This window comes from Oncorhynchus mykiss, chromosome 18, assembly GCF_057628025.1.
Source record: "Oncorhynchus mykiss isolate SJ-2025 chromosome 18, ASM5762802v1, whole genome shotgun sequence".
NCBI classification, from domain to species: Eukaryota; Metazoa; Chordata; class Actinopteri; order Salmoniformes; family Salmonidae; genus Oncorhynchus; species Oncorhynchus mykiss.
In genome coordinates, this window is record NC_143039.1 from 48,867,278 (window position 1) to 48,879,711 (window position 12,434).

Genomic DNA, 12,434 nt, shown 5'->3' on the forward strand with positions numbered 1-12,434 from the left:
CACCCCTGATCATACACAAACACTTTCAAAGCCACATACAAACAGCTCGTTGTATTCCTTCTCATCTCTGCGCACTCTCCTCTCACCTTTTCCCTTCGATTGTGGACTTACAGCTGATGGGTTTTGCATTTATGTGACCAGGTGAAAAAAACGCTCCAATCCAAACCATATCATAACCGCTACACACAGCCTACATCCTTGTTACCATATTAACTAAAGTAACATCATAGCTAATAGAACTAACGCGTTAGTAAACCAGCTACAATCATGCAGTACAGTGTACAGTCAGCAAGCAGTTTAGCATCTATACCGGCAGACCCGGTGGCAATAAATTAATAAAACCAAAAGCTTACCTTGACTTGGAAGAGTTCCAGTGTTGGATAGTCATAGCCAGCTAGCTAACATATAATCCCTCTATTTGAGCCGGGTGTTTGAGTAGACTAAACTAGCTATCTGCATTTGCTAGGTAAGTAAGTGAAATGACAAAATATACTGTAGCTCGCCCTTTCTCTCTCTCGCTCCTATTTCATTTTTTAAAGAAATGAATTTGTTCAAAACTGTTCAATTATTGTCATTCTCTCTTTGCATCGCCCACTCACCACATTTTATGCACTGCAGTCCTAGTAAGCTGTAGTTTATCCTTTCAGTACTAGACTAATTCTGTAATTCTTTGATTGGGTGGACAACATGTCAGTTCATGTTGCAAGAGCTCTGATAGGTTAGAGGATGTGCTCTGGAAGTTGTCATAATACCTGTGTTAAGTCTATTAAAGGATGTGAGAACCATGAACCTCTTAGATTTTGTAATGAAGTCAATGTACCTAGAGGAGGACGGAAGCTAGCTGTTCTCCGGCTACAACATGGTGCTACCTTACAGAGTGCTGTTGAGGCTACTGTAGACCTTCATTACAATACAGTGTGTTTTAATAAATTATTTGGTGACGTGAATATATTTTGTATAGTTTTATCTAAAAATGATAAACATTTAAAAAGTTATCTATTTTAATTTTTTATGAAATTAACTGAGGAGGATGGTCCTCCCCTTCCTCCTCTGAGGAGCCTTTGCTGTTGCACACCTACTTGAGCATCGTAGTCAAGTTGGTCTCCCTTGTTTGCGTTTGGTGGAGTTTAAACTGAACTACAGGGAAGGAAACATCATCAGTCTCTGCGAGAAATAGACTTATGCATACGGATAAAACTATCTTTTGGGCACCATGGACAGCGCTTTTGACAACCTGGATGCTACAGGCTTCCTACACATATGGCAACATTTCGATGTTGACAGTAAGATCTTACTCTTGAATAGTTATAACTATGTTGCCTTTTGATTACTATTCATATTAATCTGTGTTAGTTTATCAGGCAATGCTTTCATCGAAATTCAGACTGAACTTTGCACCATGTCTTGAAGATAAAACAATACGGCCATTTTTTTATTTTATGTTATGCATTTGTTTGTTTATAGATAATGGTTATATTGAAGGAAAGGAGTTGGACGACTTTTTCAGACACATGATGAAAAAACTTGGGATGAGTGTAAGTAGGCTACTATTCCTTTACCTTGTCATGGCTAATGCATAATGTGTACTTTCAGACCCCCCCCCCCCCCCCACACACAAAAAATATATATATTACAGTAGGCTTAGGCAAGTAACATTCTAGAATCTTCTAATCAGACCTACTTTGCTGACCTTTGTTGACGGCATTCAACCGGTGTCAAAATTAGATAACCTCTCTGAATCCAATCATTAGTCACGTTTTGTCTTTGATTGAAATGGAATGAATTCCCGAAAGGGATTTTGCACAGGTAACACTGAATGAAAGACACAAATAAGTAACGAATATGTTCAAAAGTCACTGTGTTGTTCCTAAAGGATGAAATAACGGATGACAAAGTTGGAAGAATGAAAGAAAGGTTCATGTCAGCTTATGACACCACAGCTGATGGTCGCCTGCAAATCCAAGAGGTGCGTTTACTTGTATTTCCTCAAACCTTTATTTGTCTATATAGTGCATTTAGTATTAAGTATACTTAGAACCCTGCAGGTGTGTTTGTGTCAGAGAGAGAGAGAGAGAGAGAAACTGATCAAACAACAAGTGGTAATTGGATTGTAATCAAAATGCCCTAACAACACCTTCTGTGTGTGAAGCAGCCTTGAAATTACATAATTGCTCTGTCATTTGCATCATGTTATTGCCTTGCTTCATCTAACAGCATGCAATGAATTAGAATGAGTTTATGTCGAAAATGTAATTGAATTGCATCTCATTTCATCTTTCACATTTCGTTTGCTCAATGTTATGTTGACAGAGGAGTAAATGCCCCTTGAAGCTGAATGGACATGCACCACCTTAATTCAATTTCAATTTGTAGGAAGAAAATACACAAGATTTAGTTTGACAAAACATTTCCCATCAGTGACCGAATAATGCCTGCCTGTGAATGTTGATGACTTATTTGATTGAACATAAATGTTCCAGTTGGCCACCATGATGCTACCGGAGGAGGAGAACTTCCTCCTACTGTTCCACAGAGAGACGCCATTGGACAACAGTGTGGAGTTCATGAGGGTAAGGTCAAAGTGTTTCGGTCCAAAAACCTTCAACATAAATGCACAAAAAATACAACCTATTATTGGTTGGGTAGTGTGTCCTGTATTCTCTAGAACACTTTCATCAAAACTAAATCTGCCTCTCACTCCCCCCCCCCCCCCCCCCCCCCCCCCCCCCACAGATCTGGAGAAACTATGACACTGACAGCAGTGGATACATATCAGCTATAGAACTCAAGGTACAGTTGAAGAATGCCCTTCTCCTAATTTCCATGCGTTCAGTGAGAGACCCTTGCCATGGCCCTCTCAGAGACATTGTCTTAGCTAGTTGTTGTCCACTTTCTAAGTAAACATCAATGAGTGGCCAGAGTTGTTCATGTTCATGTTTACACAGTTGCTCTAGGTCTATGTTGACACGTTTTGCTTTAAGGGTCTTTCAGAAGGATGCCCCCTGTCCTCTTATGTGGACAAGGCAATAGGGCCGGGCCAATATACGATTCAATCGAATATCGTGATATTTGACATTGACAGTATATTGTGATGTGCAAGACTAATCTATTTGAACTTTTCTAATCAAAACAGTGCAGTTTTATCAGTTAGTTTATATCAATATGTTGAAAATAAAGTCTAAATGAATGAACTTATTGTTCGCCACACTAAGGTTATTTCATTAGAATGTGACCATAATATCGTAAATAAGCACAAATACTGCACAGTCTGGAATAATCTAGCAATTATCGACGCGAAACCATTATATTGGATACCGCGATATTTGGAGTAGCATATCACGATATTTGGAGTAGCATATCGTAGTAGAGCTCTCCCCAAATATTGTACCAACCCCACAAGGCAAGGCACAAGTACTTTTCTTAGAATTTCCAAACAAACACATGGTTTATAATCCACAGTACATTTTCTGAAGAGTAAATGGACAGGATGTACATACAGTACATGATACTATTTGTGAACACTTTGATTCAGAATAACAGACAAAAGTGTTGTGGCACACATTTCTCCCCTTTATTTATTCGGAGTGTCTGCAGATCCGACTTCTCTGGACCCCTCTTCCCGACAGCTAAAGGTCAGAAGCTTCTACGCATTGCAGGATTCTCTACTTTACGCATAGTCTCCACTCTGCTCGTTTAATAAAGTTAGATCAAAGCTGAATCAATGTCTGCAAAATCACGTAATGATACTATTCTACATAACAGAACTGAATATAATAGCATAGTATAACATTACTGTAAGTAAAAAAATAAAATAAACACCACCTAATTTCTTATGAGATTTGTGTGAACCGTCACATTATTCTCTCGTGTGGCCAAAACTCAACAGTGTACGACACTAGTCAAAACATGTGTTTTGATTTAAACTAAACACAGGTATACTACATTTGTACGTGAAGTAGAGGTAAAGAAACACTTGAGCAGAATGTAATTCAAATCTTCAGCTCTGGGGACAAGGGTTCCAGGGGGCAGGACGGGGCGGTTACCTACGGATTTGCAACTTCTGACTTTTTTTTATTTTGTATCTATTTATCCTTTATTTGACCGGGGGACGTCAAGTTGAGAAACCACCTTTTTCACATGAGACCAAGGCCATGTATACCAAGTGTCTCAGACTAGTAGGACTACTTACAGTATCCAGGATCGGTTTTGTCTTTTAGATTATAATGAATGAATCCTAGATCAGGATACTATACAGTTGAAATCGGACGTTTACATACACCTTAGCCAAATACATTTAAACTCAGTTTTTCACAATTCCTTACATTTAATCCTAGTAAAAATTCCCTGTCTTAGGTCAGTTAGGATCATCTCTTTATTTTAGGAATGTGAATTGTCAGAATAATAGCAGAGAGAATTATTTATTTCAGCTTTTATTTCTTTCATCACATTCCCAGTGGGTCAGAAGTTACACTCAATTAGTATTTGGTAGCATTGCCTTTACAATTGTTTAACTTGGGTCAAACGTTTCGGGTAGCCTTCCACAAGCTTCCCACAATAAGTTGGTAAATTTTGGCCCATTCCTCTTGACAGAGCTGGTGTAACTGAGACGGGTTTGTAGGCCTCCTTGCTCGCACACGTTTTTTTTCAGTTCTGCTTACAAATTTTCTATATGATTGAGGTCAGGGCTTTGTGATGGCCACTCCAATACCTAGACTTTGTTGGACTTAAGCCATTTTGCCACAACTTTGGAAGTATGCTTGGGGTCATTGTCCATTTGGAAGAACCATTTGCGACCAAGATTTATCTTCCTGACTGATGTCTTGAGATGTTGCTTTAATATATCCACATAATTTTACTTCCTCATGAGCCATCTATTTTGTGAAGTGCACCAGTCCCACCTGCAGCAAAGCACCCCCACAACATGATGCTTCCACCCCCGTGCTTCACGGTTGGGATGGTGTTCTTCGGCTTGCAAGCCTCCCCCTTTTTCCTCCAAACATAACGGTGGTCATTATGGGCAAACTGTTATGTTTTTGTTTCATCAGACCAGAGGACATTTATCCAAAAAGTACATTATTTTTCCCCATGTGCAGTTGCAAACCATAGACTGGCTTTTATATGGCGGTTTTGAAGCAGTGGCTTCTTCCTTGCTGAGGGGCCTTTCAGGTTATGTCGATATAGGACTTGATTTACTGTGGATATAGTAACGTTTGTCATCGGAAGGAGACCAAGGTGCAGCATGTTAAGTGTTCATGATACTTTAACTACTCAAAACACCAAACAAAATAATGAATGTCACGTTCTGCAGGCTTCACAGCGCTAACAAAAAACAAGATCCCACAAACACCAAAAGGGGAATGACAACTTATATGTGATCCCCAATCAAAGACAACGATAAACAGCTGCCTCTGATCGGGAACCACTCGGCAAAAAACAAAGAAATAGAAAACATAGAAATAAACTATAATGCCCACCCTAGTCACACCCTGGCCTAACCAAAATAGAGAATTAAAGCCTCTATGGCCAGGGCGTGACAGATAGATACTTTTGTACCCGTTTCCTCCATCATCTTCACAAGGTCCTTTGCTGCTGTTCTGGGATTGATTTGCTATTTTCTCACCAAAGTACGTTTATCTCTAGGAGACAGAATGCGTCTCCTTCCTAAGCGGTATGATGGCTGCATGGTCCCATGGTGTTTATACTTGCGCACTATTGTTTGTACAGACGAATTTGTACCTTCAGGCATTTGGAAATTGCTCCCAAGGATGAACCAGACTTGTGGAGGTCTACCATTATTTTTCTGCGGTCTTGACAGATTTCTTCTGATTTTCCCATGGTGTCAAGCAAAGAGGCACTGAGTTTGAAGGTAGGCTTTGAAATAAACTGACTATCAGAAGCTTCTAAAGCCATGACATCATTATCTGGAATTTTACAAGCTGTTTAAAGGCAGAGTCAACTTAGTGTGTGAGTAAACTTCTGACCCATTGGAATTGATACAGTGAATTATAAGTGAAATAATTTGTAAACAATTGTTGGAAAAATTACTTGTGTCATGCACAAAGTAGATGTCCTGACCGACTTGCCAAAACTATAGTTTGTTAACAAGAAATGTGTGGAGTGGTTGAAAAACGAGTTTTAATAACTCCAACCTAAATGTATGTAAACTTCTGACTTCAACTGTGCCTATCCTAGATCAGCACTCCTACTCTGAGACACTTGATAAATATGGGCCCACCTCATCTTATCGGCTGTCTTCCTCTGTGTCCTCCTAACAGGGTTTCCTGCAGGACCTGTTCCTCCAGCACAAAAAGACCATATCCCCCAACAAACTGGAGGAGTACACCAACACCATGGTAACAACAAGCCCCAGCTCCTTTACTCTGTGCCTCAATCTGAGGACTCTTGAACTGTTGTCTCTCAAATGAGTATATGCTACCTTGTTCAATGGGCAATTAAATTTGTATGTAAAACTGATTTTGTAATTTAAGTTTATTTCCTCTAAAAGGATGATTGGTAGAGGGCTGTACACTGAGTGTACAAAACATTAGGAACATAGACTGACCAGGTGAATGCAGCTGAAAGCAACGGCCCCTTATTGATGTCACCTGTTAAATCCACTTCACTCGGTGTAGAGAAAGGGGAGGAGACAGGTTAAAGAAGGATTTTTATGCCTTGAGACAATTTGAGACGTTGCGTATGTGTACCATTTTTAAAGGGTGAACGGGCAAGACAAAAATATTTAAGTGCCTTTGAACAGGGTATGGTAGTAGGTAGGCATGGTAGTAGTAGCCAGACGAACCAGTTTGTGTCAAGAACTGCAACGCTGCTGTGTTTTTCACGCTCAGCAGTTTCCTGCGTGTACCAAGAATGGTCCACCACCCAAAGGACATCTAGCCAACTTGACACAACTGTGTGAAGCAGTGGAATCAACATGGGTCAGCTTTGGACAGCCTTGTAGAGTCCATGCCCCAATGAATTGAGTCTGTTCTGAGGGCAAAAAGGGGATGCAACTCAATATTAGGAAGGTGTTCCTAATATTTTGTGCACTCGGGGTATATTGTAATGCTACTATACCATTCAGTGTAGATAAGGAGTGCACTAAATTAGTTATTTCTCATTGAAGTATGTCATTGGCTGTAATAGTCTTGCCTATGAATCCCCTCAATAGTATTAGTAATTGGATGGTACTAGACTGTGCTGGAGGGTGATCAGCTCTTTCAGTACTGTTGTCCCCAAATAAAATAATCACATCAAGTAAAATTCTGAGTATGTGTAAATGTACCTGGCGAAGAAAGGTGATTCTGATTCTAATGTTTCTGTGCTTTAACAAAATGGCTAATGAATCTGATGCTTTATTATGTTTATTTTCCCAACAGATGGAGATGTTTGACAAAAACAACGATGGCAGGCTGGATTTGAATGACCTAGCCAGGTACTAATTATCAAGCAATTGTATTCCCCACATTGCTTGGTGGCTCTTACTGTATGTCCAATTGTTTGTGAGTCACGGAGCCGAACTGTTTTCCTTCTCCCAGAATCTTGGCTCTAAAAGATAACTTCTTGCTGAAGTTTGACATGAATGTAAGTATAAAAATGTTTGATGAATTTCACTGATAACTTTCAGTCAGATAAGACGTTGTCAATTCACACTCCGTCTTCAATTACTTACTGTCGTTCTCATTGGCTTTAATTAGAGGAACTAAATTTTAGGTGCTGTGGTACCACTCTGTTTCAGGCTTGCAGTCAAGAGGACCGGAAGAGGGACTTTGAGAAGATATTTGCTCACTATGATGTGGTAAGTCATTATACAGTACGTTTAGCCACAACATAATTGCCTTCAACTTCAATTGGAATTGTATGGTTCATTGTGATAAGCATATTTCATTAAATTACAATGCTGCTTATAATGACTTGTTGTGATTTTACTGATGCTTCATTGGCCTTAATTATAAAATATAATATCAGTATGAATGAGAGAGAATAAACAGCTGGATTGAAAGTGGATCAGTACAAGGGCATAATCACGGGTGGACTTGGGTGCCCACCCACTCAGATTGAGGAATTATTTTTTTTAAATCTTATCTTTTTACCTAAACATGCAAACACCATCAGATAGAATTGATAGCAAGCAGTGCACTGGGTTAGTCAGAGTTTATTTAAATATAACAGAATAGATGACCTGGCATGACATTCACGCTCACGGGAGGGGTTGCCAAAAACAACTAACTGAAAGCCACACCCCCAATAAACCATGAATATTACTGAATTGAGGCATAATATGTCACTGTGCTTGTGTGGATACATGCACCATGGCACTGCCTGTTTCATTTGGTCATTTGGCAAACAAGACAGCTCATGTAGTGCCTTATTCACAGTCAACACATGCTAGATTTTCTCTCAGCCTTTTGGCAAAATATGTAGAATAGCATGAGATGAGCTATAAAACTGCACATTTTCCTCTCTGCCCCATGGAAAAATGTGTATAATTGCAGGAAATTACCTTTTAAAACAGAAAAAAAAATTCTCAGCCTCATGGCAAAATGTGTAGAATAGCATGAAATTAGCTATACATTTCTGCAGGTCCACCCACCAACGAATTCCTGGATACACCACTGGATCAGTACTAAGATGTATTCACAGTACTTAATGTAGTGGTGGTCCTGTTGCAGTGCCATGCTCCTCTCTGCTTCGTGATTGTGGATGTGTGATGTAGTACATTGTCCCATTTAAAAAAAAAATCTGAATTCTAAACAGAATTTATATGCTGTCCTCTTTATAATCTCCCAAGGCACACCAGGTGGTAGATTTCATTGCTCTTTCTGAAGTCAGCCATTTTGTTGTTTAGAGTAAGACGGGTGCTTTGGAGGGTCCGGAGGTGGACGGCTTTGTCAAAGACATGATGGAACTGGTCAAAGTAAAAAATGTTTTTTTGCTATATCCTATTCTACAAATGTAGTTATATAAACTTATCATGTATTAACTAAGATATCTGATGCTGTTATATTGATTCTGCATTATTGTAAGTTAAGGTCTCCCACTTCTGACACCATGTTACTTTATATTTATATGGGTGAAGCAACGAGAATTGAGTCAAGTTAACAGTGGGTCCAACTGTATTAGACTGTGAAGGGTTTGAACTGTGATTGATCTTGAACTAATGGTTTGAATATGCTTTCTATATACCCAACACAGCCTATCATTAGTGGAACAGACCTGGACAAGTTCCGCAAGCTGCTCCTGGGTCACTGTGACATGAACGGTGATGGAAAGATCCAGAAGAATGAACTGGCACTGTGCCTCGGCCTGAAATACTCCTGTTAGTAGTCCTCCACGGGAAGAATGACAGACATTTTCATTGCCCTAGTTAGCACCACAGGCTAACCGCTAACTCACTGATAGCATGTCGCAATGCCATAGCTAATACCTTTTGGACAACCCAAGAGCATTGCATGATGGCTGGTTGAAAGGAAGTTGTTGCATAGAGTAGACCCATTGGGGAATTGGTTTTGTGATCCTTCATTTTGTTTGACTGTATCTGTTTTGATGACAATTATGATTAGCTTTGAGAGTGTTGTGTGTGTGATCCATGCACGTTGCATATGCCTATAACTTGCAGACATGTAGTGGTGATGTAAGTGTTTTGGGACGGAAGTTGTATTGGGATATTTGTGGGATGTATGTTGACTTTATTACCATGACGGCTGCATTTACTTTTCAGAACTGTGCTGTTTTTGATGTGCAAGAAAATATGATGAAAATAACTGTCAAAATGGTTTGACATTTCACCTCCTAGTTTAAATAGTATTGGTAGACAACATGTAATGCAATACAGTGTATGATATGAGCCACAGTCTCTGTGTCCCTGGGCATCTGCATGTTTCTCCATTCTGTAAGAACAGTCTACAATCATAAGCACATACAGCTCTGTTAATGAACAAACTATTTATATAACCATAACTCAATTAGTAGTACATGTCTGGTGTATACCCATTGAATCAGAGCAGACAATGCTGTGAGCCTTGGGCACAAAGGAAATATTGACCCGCAACCGTGATGATGTCCGGGCTTCCATTCTCCATGAACTCAGTTCTTTCGTGCAATAATGGATTTTCACAGAGTTTCATTGCTTTAATGCTTGGTAACCAGAGCATTTCAAAAGCACAACACACAAAATGCTATGGAAACTGATTGAACAGCAACTCCAAGCACCCATTAAAGAGATATACAAAGCAAACATGGTCGGTAGTAAGTAGACCAGTATGGCTTTAAAAGCTTTTCATGAGTTCACTGGGCACTGTGTTATTCTGTGAAACCATAGTACACTGTTATTTGTGTCTAGTTGTAGGCTGATGTCATTGCTAAAAGCCCCACCAGATGCCTGCCTGATTATGGCAAGTGAAGTGTCTCTAACTTAACAGCCGCTCACCAGCAGGACAATTACAGAGGACTGCGGTCAAGAGAATAATTATTGTGCCACTTGCTGTGCCCTCTTTGAAACTTGCTGTGCCCTCTAAAATTCCCAACCACAGTATGTATTTTTTTCTCTTAATTCAGTAGGAATACATTAGTCATGGTACTCAACAATACATGTATTTAGTCTCTTGTCTTAAATCAGTGCTTGTCCTGAGTGAAGTTGAAGCTTTCGAGGCACTTAAAAGAAAAATGTCAAAAAATAGATATCGGTCATAGAGATACTTCCTCCTAAAATATATAAATCAAGGTACATAGACTGCTATTTAACTAGTCAGTTACCTGGCCTTGCCATTGTTAGAGAAGAGGCCAGCAATTGAGAGAAAAAAAATCCAGTTCAGATATTTGAGATGTATTCATTCATTATCTCCTGGTTAATCACATTGTGGTTATGCCCTGTTCTTAAGGTGACCTATAGCGGTTTGGCATGTGCGACCATAGATTGAAACCTGAAAATATCATGTCACAACCCATTCCTTGGATGGATCTTCCACCACGTTGCTAGACAAGATATTAATAGATTGGAATGGGTGGAATGTAATCAATGGAGTTGAGCAAACATGTACTGTACAACCAAAAGTTGTGTTCATAATTGTTTTTCCACACTAGAAAAATGAACACACAACTTTAATTTGCATGCGCTTGATACTGTTCTATTCATTCCATTCCAGCCATTACAATGAGCCCGTCCTCCCTGTTGCGCCCTCCAGCCTCAGTCAGTCCATTCTCTCTCCCCCGTTGCGCCCTCCAGCCTCAGTCAGTCCATTGTCTCTCCCCCGTTGCGCCCTCCAGCCTCAGTCAGTCCATTCTCTCTCCCCCGTTGCGCCCTCCAGCCTCAGTCAGTCCATTGTCTCTCCCCCGTTGCGCCCTCCAGCCTCAGTCAGTCCATTCTCTCCCCCCCGTTGCACCCTCCAGCCTCAGTCAGTCCATTCTCTCCCCTGTTGCGCCCTCTAGCCTCAGTCAGTCCATTGTCTCTCCCCCGTTGCGCCCTCCAGCCTCAGTCAGTCCATTCTCTCTCCCCCGTTGCTCCCTCCAGCCTCAGTCAGTCCGTTGTCTCTCCCCCGTTGCGCCCTCCAGCCTCAGTCAGTCCATTCTCTCTCCCCCGTTGTCATTACAGGTGATTTCCCCATACGGCCACCTGATTCCTGTTATTTCCTCCAGCCCAGCCGGCACTGAGGGTAATGACACTGTGTGCTCCCTCTCCCGGTGCCTCCCCTTCAGACTAAGCCATTCTCCAATGTATCGGAAGCCTGTGCCATCACAAATCAGCCATAGAGGAAATGAAGACTGCCTCTAATCAAGATGTCTGTATCAAGGGATGATGGGAGGATTATTGGGCCGGATTTGGAGTTGACAGGAAAGAGGGGGATGCCAAAAGAGGCTTGCTGGTTGCAGGCTCTGCAGCTGAGCCACAGAAGACAGAGTTGGTGAGGTCTGATGGCTAAATTAAAGACTATGTAATACTTGCTGATAGCCTATAGCCTGGAGCTAATAATGTGCCCTTAGGTTCTCTGGGGTTCATAATCAAACCCCTCCTTGACACATGATTGTCGACCTCTTGCCAGGCTCCTGTTTATATGTGAAGATACTCCAAAACGGTTCAAACCTGTCCAATAAGAAGTGTTTCATGTAGCAAAACATTTTTGCTACAGTGTGGATTAATAAACAGAACCAGGTGAGTCCAGGTGAAAGCTATGACCCCTTATTGATGTCACTTGTTAGATCCACTTCAATCAGTGTAGAGGAAAGGGAGGGGGCAGGTTAAAAAATGATTTGTAAGCCTTGAAATAATTGAGACATGGATTGTGTGTGTGTGCCATTCAGAAGGTGAATGGGCAAGATAAAAAATATTTAAGTGCCTTTGAATTGGGTATGGTAGTAGGTGCCAGGCGCACCAGTTTGTGTCAAGAACTGCAACGCTGCTGAGTTTTTCATGCTCAGCAGTTTCCCATGTGTATTAAGAA

General features: G+C 40.7%; 1 protein-coding gene across 1 annotated transcript; it reads left to right on the forward strand.

Annotated features, from left to right (window-relative positions):
- The first annotated feature begins 795 nt into the window (after positions 1-795).
- Positions 796-9,850, forward strand: LOC110496260 (secretagogin). The gene is made up of 11 exons (XM_036952835.2): positions 796-1,283; positions 1,465-1,535; positions 1,874-1,966; positions 2,481-2,570; positions 2,734-2,790; positions 6,276-6,353; positions 7,377-7,432; positions 7,536-7,581; positions 7,736-7,795; positions 8,846-8,914; positions 9,193-9,850. The coding sequence occupies exons 1-11, from the start codon at positions 1,214-1,216 to the stop codon at positions 9,319-9,321; spliced, it is 819 nt and encodes a 272-aa protein (XP_036808730.2). The 5' UTR covers positions 796-1,213; the 3' UTR covers positions 9,322-9,850.
- The last annotated feature ends 2,584 nt before the right edge of the window (positions 9,851-12,434 follow it).